At 63.3% G+C, this 17332-nt stretch overlaps 1 protein-coding gene across 1 annotated transcript in view; it reads right to left on the reverse strand.

Annotated features, from left to right (window-relative positions):
* Positions 1–17332, reverse strand: part of MEGF6 (multiple EGF like domains 6) — a 102683-nt gene that overhangs the window by 21421 nt on the left and 63930 nt on the right. The window contains exons 5-7 of the mRNA XM_007448979.1: positions 9979–10101; positions 1126–1251; positions 86–208 (exon numbers count right to left, since the gene is read on the reverse strand). Coding sequence (XP_007449041.1) covers positions 86–208; positions 1126–1251; positions 9979–10101 — 372 coding nt within the window. The remainder of the gene's footprint in view (positions 1–85; positions 209–1125; positions 1252–9978; positions 10102–17332) is intronic.

The following is a 17332-nucleotide window of genomic DNA, read 5'->3' on the forward strand; positions in this document are numbered from 1 at the left end:
CCCATAGGCAGGTGCAGGGGGATGCAAGGAGGCGAGCCCCGCACAGCTGACCTGGACCAGCCTGAGGTCAGGGAGGGCGTCTTACCTTCGCAGGCCTTGCGGTCCGCTGCCAGCCGGTATCCTGCGTGGCACTCGCAGTGGGCAAGGCCCCGGAGCGCCCGGCACGTGTGCATGCAGCCACCGTTCCGGTCCATACACGGGTTCCTCCCTATGGTCACAGCCAGGAGGCATGGAGGCAAAGGCAAGAGATAGGGGGCTCTGGCAGTTCGGGGTACCTTCTCCGGGGCCTCTCGTGAGGCCCCCACCTGGAGCTCTCACCCCTCCTGCTCTGGCCTGATGGGCTGGGCAGTGGACTCGGGTTAAGATTAGCCCCGGGCATCCCCATACAACTGCAGAGAAGACAGCAGGGCACCAGCCAGGCCAGTGCTGGTCAGGCCGCGGGCTCACGGCCAGCTCCCCCAGCGCCTCCTCTCCGGTCGGAACCCCCAGCCCCGGACCCTGTGCCGCTCTGCCATCACTGCTGGCTTCGGCCCCTCAGACCCACACTCCTGACCCGGGAGCCGAGAGGCCGGGCAGGGTCAGAGCTACTCCCTCAGCACCTGCCCTGCCCCAGCCCCCATTTCCTCTTCTCAGGGGTCTCCCGGACCTGCTCCACCTTTTCCATCAGAAGAGCACCCCCTTCCATGACAGGCAGTCCTGCGACCCCAGGGCCAGGTGTCAGACGGGGCCTGGGCAGCCCCCTCCGCCCAGGGGCCAGGGCTGGGGTCCCACATGCCCATGCCAAGCCCAAGGTGGGCCTCAGAACCAGGGGACATGCAGGATGCCCTTCCTTTTCAACCCTGTACCCCCGTCCTGAGCTTCCTTCCCCCCGAAGATGTGTGACCCCAGAGCACAGCCTGACAGGCTTCCTCCCTGGTGCCCGCAGGGGCTGAACGATGCCCCACAGCCTCTCGGCAGCCGAGGGGGCCCCTGCTGCCCCTGAGGCCCCCCTACAGCACCAGCAGCCAGGCAGGGAGGGGCTCATGCTGTGGGGTTCCCGGGCAGGTCTCTGGGTGCGTGGAGAACAGGGGTCCCAGTGGGAGTCCCAGCCCTGGCCCTCCCCTTCCCGCCGCTGGTGGCACTCACGGATGCAGCGCTTGCCATCCTCCTGGAGCTGGAACTCGGGCCGGCACTGGCAGCGGTGCTGGGTCACCGTGAGCTGAACACAGTTGTGTTGGCAGCCGCCATTGCCCACGGCGCAGGAGTTGATGGCTGGAGACCCGAGAGGAGCCAGGTCAGCCCAGGACGACGAGCACCTGGGCTCTGGGCAGCCACAGAGCACCTCCTGCAGAGGGACTCCGGGCCCCTCCAAGCCCCTCCTCCTTTCTGTCCACATCCCAGAAGCAGGGGCTTTGAGAGGGCGACACTGTTCCTGTCCAGTTCGTGGGCCTAGCTTTGCTTCTCGGCCCAAACACAGGATACGCAGGGCCATGGTCCGAATCTGGATCCTCTGGCCCAGCCTGCCCCAGGACTGGGTGTAGGGAGGCACCACAGAGCAGGCCGCCCACCCCGATGCAAGCCCAGCCCCACCCAGCACAGAATGCAAAACACCGGGGTCCCCTAAGAGCCAAGGCGTCCAGGGCTCAGAGTCCGAGCAGGCTGGGAGGCTCCCTGGAGGAGGTGGCAGGCCAGCAAGGGCTGGTGAAGACCCCGACATTCCACTATCTAGGTCATCAGGCCAGGCCAGAGGGGCAGGCGTGGGTCTCCGTGGACGGCCACCATGACCTGCAGGCCTGACCCCCAGCTCCTGATGGATCAGTGCAGCTCCTGCCCACCCCAGGCCAGGCCTCACCCCCACCTGACCTCACACAGTCCCCGCTCCTCCCAGCAGCTGTGGAGACAGCAATTGGTAAGGCCACAGAGCCAGGGACCTGCATCCCGCTCCCAGGATGCCAGGGGTCCAGGTGTTCAGGCTCAGGCCCACACAGGGCAAGGCTCTTGCGGGTCAGGCTGGCCGAGTGGGTGCTCAGGTACTGAGTGGATGGGCTGGGGCTGTGCCTGGCAGGGGGTGGGGCCACTCAGAGAGGCTGGGCACCCAGAGAGGGCACCTGGACTCTGGTGCCTCCTTCAAGTCACTGGTAGTGACCTCGTGGTCAGGGAGGGACAGGCCCCGTGCTCTGCAGCAAAGCTTTGAGAATGTGTTAGTATCTGTGCCCTGGGGAGGCGCAGGCCACTGCCCAGCGGGCCTGGACCAGAGCAAACCTGAGGCCTGGTACTAAAACACTGAGACTGCCGGGGGGCAGGGCTTCACCCCCAGATGCCACCTGTGCTGTCATCACAGACTGCAGGGGGCCGCGGGCCCCAGGGCCCGAGTTTAGAGAGACCATTTATTGTCATGGGTTTTGGGGGCCAGGAGTGGCACGCCCCGCACCACCGACGCCAGTGGGTCTGGGAGCAGCCGGACGATACGCAGAGCACGTGAGCAGCCTCAGGGCTCGGAGCAGCCCAAGCCCACGCCGTCTGCCAAAAGCAGAGCTTCCTTCAAAGCAAGTATGTTCCCCCAAAGTCAAGACACAGCACTCACGATCCTGCCGGTTCCCACATGGGGCGAGTGTGTGAGGAGCCCGTGCCCGGGTTCCCTTCCGGGGCCGAGCCAGCCCTGCTGGGGTGTGGAGGATAGCCAGGGTGGCAGTGTCGTGTGGCTGCCACGTGTCAGGGAGGCGCAGCAGAGGCACGAGTCCCAGGTGGAACGGAGGCAAACAGGGCGGCCACGTCTCACAACCCGCTCAGCCTCTGGGCACCCTGTCCAGCCACCCACCCCCGACTCTGTTGACCCTCGAGGCCCCGCCTGCCTCTCCTGAGACAGCTCTGCTTAAGGCACCGCCATCAACTCCAGAGAGAGGCTTCCAAGCGTGGCCTGAGCCGGCCCATTCCTGGGGCCCCTTTCGTGTTCACACCAACTGCATCCCTGCTCAGAGCTCATAATAGGAATCAGAAGCCCTTCCTGGCAGCGCCGGGCAAGCACACGGAGAGAGGGGCTCGGAGCCCGGGGCAGGGCAGCCGGCTGGGCAGACATCGCGGCAGCAAGGACGACCCACAGAGCTGTGGCACGGCTGGAAAGCAGCCCTTCCAGACGGCAGAGCCCCCAAGACGGGCCCAGGGCAGCCCAGCTCCAGGCCCATAGGAGCCCACCGGGGGAGAAATCCCAGGCGGGGGGGGCTACAGAGGGGTCCGTCTCCCCATGCAGACACGCACCCTCCCAAGCCTGTCTCTCACTGCTCTGCTGCACAAGTCCCAACGTTCTGGATGCTCCCAAGCTGTGCACACGAGGAAGCCAAGCCCCATGCCATCACCTTGAGCATCCTGTGCCCTGGATTGCCGGAAAGCTAAACGAGGCAGTTTTTCTCGGGCGTTGGGCTGTGCAGCTCAGGAGAGAGCCAGCCTCTGCGTGACCAGTGCCCAAAGCTGGGGGTGAAGCTTCCAGGCCCCTTGGGTCACTGTGAGACCTGGCCATGGAACCCACAGACCACTGACCCATGCCCGGGTGGTCCCGCAAATCAGAACCAGGCTCAGACCTGAAGCAAAGCTGACAGCCCATCAGAAAATGGGAGACAAGGGGTTTCCGTAGCCCTGAAGGGAATTAATGTTTGTGTCCCCCTAAAATTCATATGTGTACTCCTAAAATTCAACCACCAATGTGGCTGTATTTGGGGGTAGGGTAATTAAGGTTAAATGAAGTCATCAGGGTGGGGCCCTGATCAAACAGCATTTGTATCTTTATAAGAAGAGACATAAGATCTCTCTCTATCTCTGTCTCTGTCCCCGTGGCCATATGAGGAGATGGCAGGAGGGGCAGCCAGGAGGAAAGCTCTTACCAGGAACCGAACTGGCTGGCACCATGACCCAGAACCGCCAGCCTCCAGAACTGTGAGAAAATAAACTACTGTTGCAGAGGCCGCCCAGTCTGCAGTACTTGTTGCAGCAGCCTGAGCTGCACCCTCACTTCCCAGTTTGCAAACGCCAAGGCCAGGGGACTCGTGGGTTCTGACGGAGCTGGGCCAGAACTCCAGCTTCAACGAGCAGGAGTTGGTCTAGCCGGGAGCCAGTTGTGAGGCATCAAGCTCTTCAAGGGGAGTGGGGCCTTTACTTGAGCAGGAAACTGGACATCCTAGAAATCAACTGTCCTACAGGGTGGAGGGCCTGCTCCACCCATGCCAGTGGTTCTCCACTCCTGGAGGTGCAGGTGGCAGCACCTGGGACCTGGGCACGGATTCAGGGCTGGAGCCCAGCAACAGGTGCGTATGAGTGCCATGGAGGAAGCGGCAGGTGGGGGCTTGGAGAGCTGACCTCCAAGGCGGCTTCGCTGGCAAGGCCCTGGTCTCAGAGCCCGGCACACCGGCCTGCCCGAGCTGGTCAGCTGAGGGGCTGTGCCTGGCAGGCCGGTGGGGTGAGGGCAAGTATGTCGGCAGCGTGCCGAGCCCACCAGCCCACTCTGCTCCAGCCGCCAACCCCAGCCAGCGGTTTTGGAGCAGGCTCGAGGGCGGCTTCGAGGGTTTTGTAATTACTGCCCTCGACCGGCTTCTAGGTCCCAAGAGCCTCACACCATGTGGGGTCAGCAGCCACCTGCAGCCCTTCCTTCTAGGAAGCCCTCTGCAGGCAACAGGGCCAGGACGGCGGGACAGGAAGCGGGTGGCCCCGTGGCTTGGCCAGGAGGGGAAACTCCCCTGGGCCCTGCCCACTCCTGCCCACCTCGGCAGCCCACAGTTTGCCTACTCTGCCTGTGCGTCCTGCCTCCCGCACTCACCCTCGGGCTGGGGCCTCCGCGCTGCACGGGGACACGGTTCACCCGCAGCGTGGATGCACTGCCCTGCCCACGAGCCAGGGGCTGGCACCGTCCCAACATCACAGGCTGCCCCCCACCAACGGCCCCTGCTCCCCAGGCCCAGCCTGGACCCAGGCCCTGCGGCTGCCCTGCCCAGTGCCCGCCCACCTCGGATGAGCACTCGCAGGCGAGAACCCGGGCTCTGCGGCCCTGGCACCCAACCCGTGTCATCCACACCTCCCACACCTCCCCACCCCCTGCCGCTGCTCCCAGCTTGCTCTCTGCTTGGTTCTGCCAAGCTCACTGACTCTAAACACCCCCCAGGCCCCGCCCGGCCGTCTGCCACAGCCCCACTTTGCCCTCGCTTCCCCACTGGGCTTCTGCATCCAGCTGGGGTCTGGGCCGCTGCCCCTGGCTTCCCCAGGTTGGGGACCCTCCCATCACCCATGGGCACCGGCAACCTGCACTTCCCGGGGCCTGGTCTCAGGCACAGCCGTGACCTCCCAGGGTGGTCCTCAGGCAGGGCTGGCCTTCCCACTCTCCATTCGGACTCAGCGGCCCCTCGGGGGCAGGGAAGACACACTCCCTTTTAGAAGCTGCAGCCTGTTTCGGGTCTGGAGGGGACTGGAAGACATTCCCAGAACTGCATCTGTGGTTTGCAGGGATGAGCTCTGCAGACAAGCCTGGCGATCTCCGCCCCTCTGCTGCCTGCGGCTTTGGCACCCACGCCGCATGCTGTCAGCAAAGCCTCCAGGGACCCAGGCAGCCTCCCCTCCGAGGAGCCGGGGAACAACGGCCTGCAAGGCCCTGTGCAGCCCCTCACTGGGAAGGCCCGGGCCTGGGGGAGCTCCTGCCCCGAGGCCACATGGCGCACCTGTGGTAAAACCCACAGGAAGGCAGGGGCGCGGAGACCCTCCCCGTGCTGTGGACCCAGTAGGGCCCACCTAACTCCAGGGGCAGGGCACTCTGGCAGGGGCAGCCAGGTCACCAGGCGGTGCATGCTGACAGAAGAATCCTTCCCCCAGCGTCCATCCAAGGGCCCAACAGGCCTGAGGCCGAGGGGAGGAGGGGATGGGTGGAGAACCCACCTCTTCCAGGTGGCCAGCCCGGGGCATCTCACAGGACACTCTGCTCACCGAGCCAGTGACACCACGAGGGATGTGGCCAAGCAGCCACGTCTGAGGCCAGGGTCCAGAAGGGACCCCTGGGCCGGAGTCTCTCTGGGCCGGACGAGGAGGGTTTCCCGGCACCAAGTGTTAAAGGACCGGGAGCAGGTCTCTGCGGGTTTGCCTGGGGCACTCTGCAAGATGGCGCAGAAAAGCCAAAACGTCACTCCCAGACACCCGCCCAGCACTGCTCTCGGCAGTCCCATTTCCCACAGTTTGGGGAAGGAAAGGGGCCAGGGTGAGAAGCAGGCTGGCCCAGCCCTGGGCCTCACTCAGCCCTGCCCTTCCCACCTCATAGCCTGGGGGTGGGGGTGGGGGGTAAACCCAGGAGGGCACCCTGGCGATGGAGCGCCCCAGCATGCCTGGCTGCCTCTGCTTCTTTCTCTTGGGGCCAGGCTAGCCAAGGGCAGCCAGGGTGGGATGTGAGCCACTCAGGGGCCTCGGGGCTGATAGTAAAATCCTTCCTACAAATTCTCACTTTACAAATTGAACTTTTGGGACTTCCCTGGTGGCGCAGTGGTTAAGAATTCACCTGCCAATGCAGGGGACACGGGCTCGAGCCCTGGTCCGGGAAGATCCCACATGCCGTGGAGCAACTAGGCCCGTGCGCCACAAATACTGAGCCTGCGCTCTAGAGCCCGTGAGCCACAACTGCTGAGCCCACAAGCCGCAACTACTGAGGCCCAGGTGCCTAGAGCCCGTGCTACACAACAAGAGAAGCCACCACAATGAGAAGCCTGCGCACTGCAACTAGGAGTGGTCTCCGCTCGCCACAGCTGGAGAGGGCCCACACGCAGCAATGAAGACCCAAAGCAGTCAAAAATAACAACAAAAACAGTTAGAAAAAAAAAGAATTGAACCATTTTGTGTTTTATTTCCGTAAGATCTTTTGCAAGGGAGGGATGCAAGAAGACTGTGCACTTCCTGTCCTCTTCCTGCCTCTGAGGCAACTTCGAAGAGTGTTTCAAGGCTCCCCTTATCTGTTTCAAGCACCCCCCCCCCACAAGCACTACCACCTTTAAAGACTTCCCAGATCCCTGGGACCCCATGACGTGGCACCAACCTGAGAGCTCCCAGCACAGAGGACCTTCCCACCCTGTACCGAGGAAGGACTGTCAACATCCCTGCGGGCACCTTCTCTACTCCTACCCTCCAGCATCTCTATAATCCTCACTCGAAGCTCTGAAGGCGGGGGTGCCCAGACCTGTTCCCTGCCTGTCTGCAAAGTCCCGAGAGAGCTCACAGCACCCCTCCCCTTGCCCAGAGGATCCCAGTAGGCCCCGGGGAGGGGTCCAGAGCAGCTGCGCTCCAGCTGCACAGTCTGGCCTGTGTCGGGGAAGGGAGGGCTGGGGAGGGGCACAGCTCCTACACTGACCTTCCCATAAATGTCTGCTGAGACCCTAGGATAGTCTGGGCTCAGAGGGTGCCACCATGAACCACGGACAAGGCCACCAGCTCCCCCCCACGCCCTGCACCCTGGGAGTCCTGCAGAAGTGGGGAAGGCCACACCTCCCAGAGGCAGGAAGTCCAGCAGCCTGGCAGGGGCCATGCAGTGCCCTCCACGGGCCCCCACCTGGAGCCCCTCATCCGGGATCTGAGGGGCTCGGCCGCCCTACCCACCCCAGACCAGTAGGTCAGGTGCACTGCAGCCGGGGTGGGTCCCTCGGCATCCAAAAGGGGCACATTTAGGGAGAAGGGTCGGGCGCCCTTAGGGCAAACGCTTCTTGCTCTGCCTGGGAAGAAGCCACCAGGAGACCCCTATCCGCTCTGGAAGCTTTTCAGTAAAGCCCAGGCCCCCCTCAGGGAAGGCAGCCCCCAAAAGACCCAAGCTGACAAACACACACCACTCCCAAGAGACCTGGGGACCGCCCTGCACATGTCAGCTCCCAGGAATTCCAGATATGCGGAATTCACCAACAAGTGTTCGTGACTGTGCGTGGGTGCAGGGGATGCAGCGTACATTTCCCGCTGGGAGTTGCAGTCAAAAGAAAGAGAAAGTGACAGACCCAGGCCAAACACCAGCACTCGCAGGTAAGAGGCTGGTGCCCAAGGTGGGTCTCAACTGTGCCCTCTGGTGGCAGCGACCAGGAAGTGGGCGCCAGCACCCAAGAGAGCTGCAGACCTCCTGGGGCCGGGGGGCACACCACGTGGTCTGGGTGTGCAGAGTTGGGGGTGGCAGGCAGGGAGTGCGGTGAGGTCCCAGCAGCCTCTTGACAGGCTGTGCAGGCCACGCCGGGGGCCCTGGGATCAGACCTTGAAAAGACCCTTTAAAATAAGCAAGTGCCACAAATCAAGACTTCTGGGGCTCCGAGCACAGGCATCTCCCAGGAAAGGCTCCAGGGAGGGGCTCCAGCGTAGCGAAGGGGTGGGCTGGGTTGGGGGCCAGGGGCAAGGCTGGGGAGCACCCCTCCTGGGCCTCCGGAAGCCAGCAGCTCAAGGCCACTCTTAGAGGCCGCCAGAACCCCTCCCAAAGCCCTGAAGGGCACCCTCCCCCGGGCGTGCTGTGTACCCATCCTGGCAGCTCATTGAAGGCCACCCTTGGGGGAACTAGGAGGGGTCTAGGGAGATAGGAAGGTGTCTCAGCCCAGGCCCCTCACCAAGGAGCCAGCAGGGGAGGGGGCAGTGGGTACCATCCAGCCCACCCTGGATCAGCCTCCAGGGACGCCCTTCTCCAAGGAGAACCTGCCCCAGAGGAAGGGAAAATGAAGGACACTTGGGGACCTGTGGGACCAGCAACTGGGGCTGCACCCTGCTGTATCTGTCCTGAAGAATATCACAACATTCCTGCATCTGTTTCCACTTTCCAGCCCAGAGAAACTTTACAGGGCAGCTGCCTTGCTCCCTGAGCGGCGGCCCAGACGTATGAGAGTGCCTGTGCCGGGGAGGGCCCCCCAGGGCTGGCGGGCCGCCCTGCCACATAGCAGCAGGGCCTGCAGGAGGGGTGCTGCTCAGAGCCCGCCCGGGCCCGCTCGGGGCCTGCAGGGTGGAAAGAAGGGGCAGCCCCCCATAGCCGGGGAGAGAGCTGGCCCATGAGTGTGACCACTGGCCCAGCCCCCAGAGAATGGCCCCCACATGGCCTCCCAGACAGAGCGGCCGGCAGGGGGGGTAAGCCCTGTGCCCACGGGACCTGTGTCCAGAGCAGCCAGGAGAGGGGCGGGGGACGGCCCACAGCCAGCCGCCCGGCCTCTACCCTCCACCCTCCATCCCGTGGGCGCCAGCGTTCCCCTTCTCTCCCTGGAGCCTCCCGTGCCGGCAGGGGCCCCCATCGAGCACGTCCTGCACAGCAAAAAGGCCCCACAGAGGAACTGAGGGCTAACACCCCGATTCTCGGTTACCCCTTCCCCCCCAGCCTCAGCCCCACCCCCAGGCTCCCCGAGACTGGGGTGGGGGACCTGGGCCTGGGAAGCCCAACTCTGCAGGCCAAGAGCAGCCCCATGCTGCCCCTGCCCCAGGCCAGGCCTTCCCCACCACCCAGCAGGCACCCAGTCTCCCCAGTTTGGGGCAGCACGGCCGGACCTGTGTCCCTGCCGACAGACGACCACAGCTCCTGCTCATAGGGCCCTGGAGAGGATGGTGGCCAGGGGCTCCTGCCCGTCACGGGAAGTCCCCCTAGGAAGTGGCCAGATTCAGCTGTGGCTACAGAGAGGGTGCAGCCCAGGTCACAGGGCTCAGGGTCCCAGGGTCCAGCCTCCATGGAGAGCACTGGGCCCAGGACACACCCTTTCACCGCCTGGGCCCCAGCAACCTGGCGTGAGTGGTGCTGGCCAGGGCCCACGATGGGTGGCAAGGGCCCCTCGGCATCCCACCCCCAGCAGGACGGAGCCAACTATAACGGCGGCTGCACTGAGCAGACAGGCCCCACGGGGCCCCATCAGGCCTCTCAGCCCAGAAGTGCAGGGGCCCCGGGCCCTTCCCAGACCTGGGCACCCCCAGAAGGGTTAGGGGATGGCTGAGGCCAAGAGCCGCGGCAGGGAGGTGGCACCGGGCCTAGGAGGCTGCAGGGGTGCTTACCCAGGCAGGTCCTGCCGTCCGCGTGGAGCCGGAAGCCGGGCTTGCACTCACAGAGGTAGGAGCCTGGCGTGTTTACACACCTGTGCTGGCAGCCGCCGTTGTGCACCTGGCACTCGTCCACGTCTGCATGGGGACACGGGGCTGGGGGTCAACAGCCAGAACCCACCCAGGCCGCCCCACTCCTCCCTGCTCTGTACTAGCCCCGGGGAGCCCAGCCTGGCCCCCCTCTCTCAGGACACTGCCCCCGCCCAGGTGTTGGGGCCCAGACCTGGGACCCGCCTTCTCAGGCCACGCTGCCTGCAACAGTGCCGAGTCCCTCACCGGCGTGCCGGAGCAGAGTGGAGACAAGGCAGGCCTGTCTCCAACGTCTGATGGCCCCTGGGAGGAAGAGCCCCCACCTCTGGGGCCAGCTCTGGGGAGCAGCGGGGGTCGGCCAGATCTCGGGGGACAAGCTCAGGTTGGGGGCGGGCAGATCCTAGCGCCTTTCAAGACTGAACCCAGAGCACATGCTCTTTTCCAAACTCCAAATCCAGAAATGCTCTCAGGGCAGGGCTAGCTGCTCCTCGGGGGGCCCACGAGCCCAGAAGAAACCGGTAACTCAGGAGATGCCCCTGCCCAGGCCTCGGGGTGGGGGAGCCTGAGTGAGGGCAGGATGGGGGGTATGCTCTGTGTTGAACAGTGTCCCCCAAATTCATGTCCATCCACAGCCTCAGGGTGTGACCTTATCTGCAAGCAGGGTCTCTGAGACGTAATTAGTTAAGGACTGAGATAAGGTCATACTGGAGAAGGGTGGCCCCCCGTTCGGGGACACACAGGGGTCCTGGAGACACACAGGGAGACAGAGATTGGAGGGAAGCGGCCACAGCCTAGGAAACCAGGAGCCCCCAGGAGCTGGATGAGGCAGGAGGGACCCTCCCCCGGGTTTCCGAGGTAGCCCGGCCCTGCCGACACTTTGGCCTCTGACTTCCAGCTTCCGGAGCATGAGAGATAAATGTCTGTTGCTAAAGCCACCTGGTCTGTGGTATCTGTTTCGGCAGCTCCAGGAAACCAGTGCAGGTGGTCAGCCTGGGGTCCCTGTGCCAGCGACTCAGGAGGCCAGCACAGCGGACATCCCCAGGGCAGGACCGAGTGGAGGTCCCGGGCACTCCCCTTCCGGGACACCTCACACCTGAGATCACCCACCACTGCACAGGAGGCCCGTGCCCGCCTGCCCCTTCTGACGGCACTGTGCCTCAGGCCATAGGAAAGCGCTGACCGGAAGCAGACAGGGCTGGCCCAAAGGCCCGGGGGCCACCCCACTAGCTGAGCTGGAAGCTGGAGGGTGAGAAAGACCCTCCCAGGAGTGGAGGCCCAGGGACTGCACCCCAAAGCACCAGGCCCTATGGCCTGGCCTGGGTCACCTCGGCAGGAACGCAGAGATGCCAAGACCTTCAGGCTGCCCCTCCCCCCTCCGCCCTCCCTCCAGGCCCACGTCCACCACCCTGGACCTCCGGGGAGGCCAGGCAGGAAGGCAGGAGGCAACAGGCTGTCTCAGATACCTGTGTGCGAGGTTGACGTCAGGAGGGACCCAACTGCCCGGGAGACACGGAGAGACGGAGGGAAGAGGCCACTGCTCGGGCAGCACAGAACCGAGTGGCCCTGGGCATGGGGACACGAGCCCACACCTGGTCCTCAGCCGGTCCACACCCCTCAGACGCCAAACTCACCAACAGGGCAGTCAGCTTCCCAGACCAGGAAAAGGGGAGACAGACACACAGACGTGCTCCGCTCCCGAGCGTCTAAGAGACAAGCATCTGGGGCACCTCTGCCCTGGCAACAGAGGCCCTGACTGCTGACCGAGCCTCGCAGGGGAGGCCACGGTCTGCTCAAAGTGCGGATGGAAGATTCCACTCTGCATGGCTCCATTCGGAGAACGTTTAGTGACTTCAGGGGCAGGTCTGCAGCTGTGTGGAAACCTGGCTTCTTCCCAGGGGCTGTGAGGAGCTGAGGTTCCTCTAATTCTGCTTAATAATCCCGAGGGTCCACACTATTTGCTGCAACTCCACTGTCCAGCTCTCACCCGCCGTCCCCAGGAAACCGCCCGCCTTCGAGGCTCCCGTCCTAAAGCCCCAGTCATCCAAGCACACCTTTGAAGGGTAGCGAAGGCGGCACAGTGGCCAGGCTCCTCCTGGAGGGTCCCCAGAGCCTGCCTGCCAGGCTGTACTTCCCACGGACAGAAATTCTGACTCCAGACCACACCCTGAGCATGTGCCTGGCCTTCCAGGAATGACCCAAGACAAACCCAGGAGGCCAGGGCCTCTGCTCCATGCACAAGCCACATCCGCCCTGGGGAGACCCCCAGAGTGCCCCCCAAGCCCCAAGGCTGCCTCAGAGAGGAGATGAGACCAAGAGAACCCCTCCTTGGAACCACGGTGACCTGGGGGGGCTTCCTCGGAACGACACCAGGATGATTGGCAGGGGGAAGGTTGAAGGCAAAGGGTTAACGGCCCTCAACAGAGGCCCAAAGAGTCTTGGGGGACAAAGGGACCCAGGGCATGGGGGGAGGTCTCAGGACCCAGGGCCCTCCTGTGGGAGAGTCAGCCGGGTGATGTGGAGGACAGTGGCAGACCCACACCCGCTGGGCACGGCAGGACGGGCCATCCCAGGGGTCTCAGAAAGGAGACCCCATCCCCTCTGAGCTCAGATCCCTCTCTCTGCGACCACTTCAAGGGTCCTTGAAAAGTAAAGTGACCGCACGGAGCACAGCACTGGGCGTACAGTAGGGGCTTAGCGAGGCTCGGGGCAAGAAGCGCCACGTGTGCCGTCCGAGCGGGCGGGTGGACGGACTGAGTCACTGTGTGTCTCGAGTGGCCTCGCCGGGCAGGCAGGTAAAGCCGCGAGAGGACAGAGGGGCCATCGTCCCAGACGTGGCCCAGAGGCAGGCGCGGAGACGGCACACCAGAGGGGACGCTGGCTTTCAAACCGGCTCTCACTGGTCGCCCCAGACACTGGCGTCAGAGAGCAGCTGACCGCAGAGGCACTGCACCCCCAAGCCCTCGGGCACCTGGCCGGAGGGTGAGCCCGCCCCAGGGGCTGTGTCCTTGAGCAGGACACGTGGGGAGCCCAGCAGCCTGGGGGCCACAAAGACACCAAACTGATGGACACTCTGGGGAAGCAGGTGGGGTGTTGGGCAGGGGCAGGCCGCCATCGTTAGGGCCCCTCCAGCAACAGCCCTGACCACTGGGCCCTCTCCACAACCCCACCCATGTGACCACGCTCTTACCGTCCTCCTGCTGTGAGGACGGGACATTTAGACCCGAGAGGTGCGCCCAGGCTCTGCCTAAATCACACGGGCCAGCCCCTCGGGCCCCCAGGAGCCCTCCCCTCCCCCAAAGGTGCACCGACAGTGACCGGGACCGTGGCCAGCAGCAAGGTGGGAGGCCACGAGGCCCAGCCAGGGCGCCCCCTGTCCACGGTTTGCTGTCAGCCTGTCTGAATATCTGGACCCAGTGGGGCAGCTCAAGGCTGAAGGATCTGAGGCCTCCCCCTTCACCTCCCTGCTCATGGGCGGGCAGGGCATTCGAGCAGACGCACTCCTGCTGGGGTCCCTCCAGCTCTGAGATCGAGGCCCCTTCATAGAAATGACTTACACTCAGAAAGCAAGGCAGGACGGAGTTACCGAAACCCTGCTGGCCCCACTCCCAAGGCAGGCCACGTGGTGGCAGAACAGAGCTGTTCTCAGCCACCTCCGATGACCCATAGCCGCTGACCCTGTGACCATGACTGTGGTCATGCTGTGACCCGAGGAGCACAGGCTCAGCTCTTTGAGGGTGTGGGCAGCTGGATAATGGCCCCTCAAAGAGGCCCACATGCTAATCCCTGGAACCTTACACAACAAAAGGGACTTTGTAGGTGAGATGGGAGATTATCATGGAGTATCCAGGTGGGTCCAACGTCATCACACAGGCCTTACAAATAAGAGACAGGAAGGAAGGAGGGCCCAATGCAATGGAATACTACTCAGCCATTAAAAAAAAATAAAATAATGCCATTTACAGCATGGATGGACCTAGAGATTATCATACTAAGTGAAGTAAGTCAGAGAAAGACAAATGCCATATGATATCACTTATATGTCACTTATATGTAACAGAACGTATATGTTCTGTTACAAAACAGAAACAGACTCACAGACACAGAAAACAAACTTATGGTTACCAAACGGGCAAGGGGGGGATAAATTAGGAGTTTGGGATTAGCAGATACACGCTCCCATATAGAAAATAGGTAAACAAGGACCTACTGTAATAGCATGGGGAACCATATTCACTATCTTGTAATAACCTATAATGGGAAAAATCTGAAAAATAATATATATACACGTCAAACTGAACCACTTTGCTGTATACCTGAAACATCGTAAATCAACTATATTTCAATAATAAATAAAAGTATCTAAAACCACGAAAAAGAAAAAGATGTTGCACTGCTGGCTTTGAAGATGGAGGGCGGGGCCACAGCCAGGGCTGCAGGCGCCTCTAGGAGCTGGGAGAGGCAGGGAACAGATGCTCCCCGGAGCCTCCAGGAGGGACCAGCTCTGCCAGCACCTTCACGTTCACCCTGTTCAGACTTCTGACCTCCAGGACTGTAAGGTACCAGACCTGGGTGGTTTTAAGCCACCAGGTTGGGGTAATGTGTCCCAGCAGCCATGGGAAATGAACACAGAGTGAATAACCATCTTAGCAGTCTCTCCAGAGTCACGGAGGCTCAGACCACCCAAGCTGGAAATCCAGGTTCCCAAAGGTCCGCTCTGCGCAGCCTGGCCTCCTGACGCCCGCAGTGAGGGCCACTGTTCTCCCTGAGGGGCTGGCGGCAGTCCCCTGGGTCCCGTGATGCAGGCCTGCCCTCACCACCATGCCGTTCTGCCTCTACCTGGTGACCCCGGCAGTGGGACCGCTGCCCTGAGACCCCGGCCGAGCATGCCCCTTGGACTCTGAAAGTACAGCAGAAAACGTACGGTCATCTGGTCTCCTTGGAGACATCGTCCCTGCTCAGCCATCCTCTGGGCCAGTCTGTGCCATCCTCCATGCCAGAGGGCACACAGCCGGCTCTCCCGGACAGGACGGAGGGGGGCTGGTCCCCAAGGTGGCGCGGGCACCCCCAGCTGAAAGGGATCTTGGAGGCTGTCTCCAGAGAGTCAGGGGACGACACCCAGCCTGGGGTAAAGACGCTCCACCCCGTGCAGCTCCCACCGGCACCGGGGCACTGTCTGAGAGCCCAGGGCTCTGAAGCCTTGAGACTACCTCTGGGCTACAGCTCTCTGGCCGGCGGGAGCAGGCAGGCCACGAGCAGGGCTATTTTAAGGAACAGCCAGGCCGGGGGTCAGCAGGACAGCCCCTGGGGTCTCACTGCTACCCTCAGCTCAGATGTGTGACCGGGGATTTGGCAGCCTGGTGACGAGGACTGTGTCACACACTGGCACGCAGGGACACATCACTGTACAGACACAGGGCCAGCTCCCCTGGGAGCCCGCTGGACTTTTGGTGTCTGCTGAGCTGGGCGATGGTGACAGTGTTTCAGGGAGCCCATCAGGACGCTGCTGGGAGCCCAGGAGCGTGCAGCCCCTGTGGAGACCACCCCAAGTAAGCCCCTTCTGAAATCTCAGCCACACGTACAGGAAAACCTAAGCCTCCTGAGATCCTGCCAGAAAGCGCCGCTCGGTGATTAGCTCGGTGGTTACCAAGTTCGGAGTCCTGCTTCCCCCCAAACATGCCGCAAGGTCCTCACCCCGGAGAGCGCATCCCATTATCCGCAGGCCCTTCTCCCGGTCCTCCACAAGCCCAAGCAGTTCTCAGAACAGAGTGGGGGCTCCCGGCTCCCAAAGCCCAGCCCTGCCGAGCCCCACCCAGCACCAGGCCCTTGGATGTCATACAGTTTCACAGCATTTAGTGCCACCAGTGGTGGAGTGACAGTGTCGCTTTGCCTGAGCCACCCAGTGGGAGGACTCCTTCCCCTGTGGGGATGGGGTCTGGGCCCCCGCTGGCCGAGTGACAAAGCTAGGGGAAGCAGGGGTCTTTGTCACAGTCCAGCCCTGCAGCTCAGTGACCTGTGTGTCCTCTGGCAGAGAGCAGCACAGACCAGCCGAGGACAGCTGAGCGGGGCTGACATCTCCAAGGAGACCAGATGCCCCATACAGAGCCACACTCAGGGGCCAGTGAGGGCCTGGAGGGGAGCCCAATCCTGTCCCTGCTTTTCTTTAAAAGAGCCCCTCTCTGGACCTGCCTGGTCCTGCTGGCCAGACGGCCATGGCCCAGGTACAGTCCTGAGGCTTCAGAGCCCCAGCGCAGGTGGCAGGTGTGGTGGCCAGGCCTCAGGCTGCACGGGGAGACGCCGTCTTGCCCCAAGCTGGGTGTCCTCCAGAGCATCTCAAGTGATGACTCACTGCACACCACACCCCACCTCGCATCTGAGGTTGCCAGACGCCAAACTCCACGGACCCCATGGACACTCCTAGGAGCTCCCTGCAGGAGGCCGGCCCAGCATGGGTACCAGATCTGAACTGCAGGGAGAGGCAGGATGGACCCAGGACAGGGGTGCAGCCACTTCCCGTGGGCTGCTGACCCTGCGTGCTCCCAGCTGACCCTGCAGCCCACCGGGCTGACCATGCTCCCAAGCCTTGGGGTGAGGTGACAGGACGTCACCTGCCACACCCACACACACTCCCCCAAGGGGCCTAGGCTCTGAGCACCCTGGAAAGGGAAACCCAAGGGCCCCTCTCTTGAGCCTACCCTACTCTCCTGCTTAACCCCCAGAGCTGCCAGCTCCATGGGGGAGTGCAGCCCCTGCGCCCACCAGCAAAGGCAGGGACATGTTTCTCCTCCCTCTGTTCAAGAGACCGATCTGCTGTCAGCCGCCCCCGCAGCCAGGCCAGAGAGGGGACAGGAATGTCGTTAGACTCAGGACACAGGGCGCCCTGTCCCAGCCCCATTCCCTCCAGCCGCGCTGTCAGCCGCCCCGGGGCACAAACTTTAAAGAGGAAACAAAAGCAGTGCCCTCGGATCGGAGCGGGCCCCGCCCGCCCGCGCAGAGCCCGCCGCGCCCACCTGGCCTCCGGTCAGCTGCGCTCACGGGGTAGCCGGCCTGGCCCAGGTGGCACGGGTAGCAGCCCCTCCACAGGTAGCGGTAGTGCGTGCCCGCGACGCGCGCCAGGCCCCCCAGCAGCCCGAGGCACCAGAGCGCCGCCAGCCCGCCGCGGCCCCGGGGCGCCTCCATGGCCAGTCCGCTCCCTCGCGGCTCCGGAGGGCACGCGCCCCCTGCTCTCTGCTTCCCGCTCCGCTCCGCGGGCGTCTCTGGTGCCTCTGGAGCCGCTGTGGGC

Source organism: Lipotes vexillifer, unplaced genomic scaffold (assembly GCF_000442215.2).
Source record: "Lipotes vexillifer unplaced genomic scaffold, Lipotes_vexillifer_v1.1 scaffold835, whole genome shotgun sequence".
NCBI classification, from domain to species: Eukaryota; Metazoa; Chordata; class Mammalia; order Artiodactyla; family Lipotidae; genus Lipotes; species Lipotes vexillifer.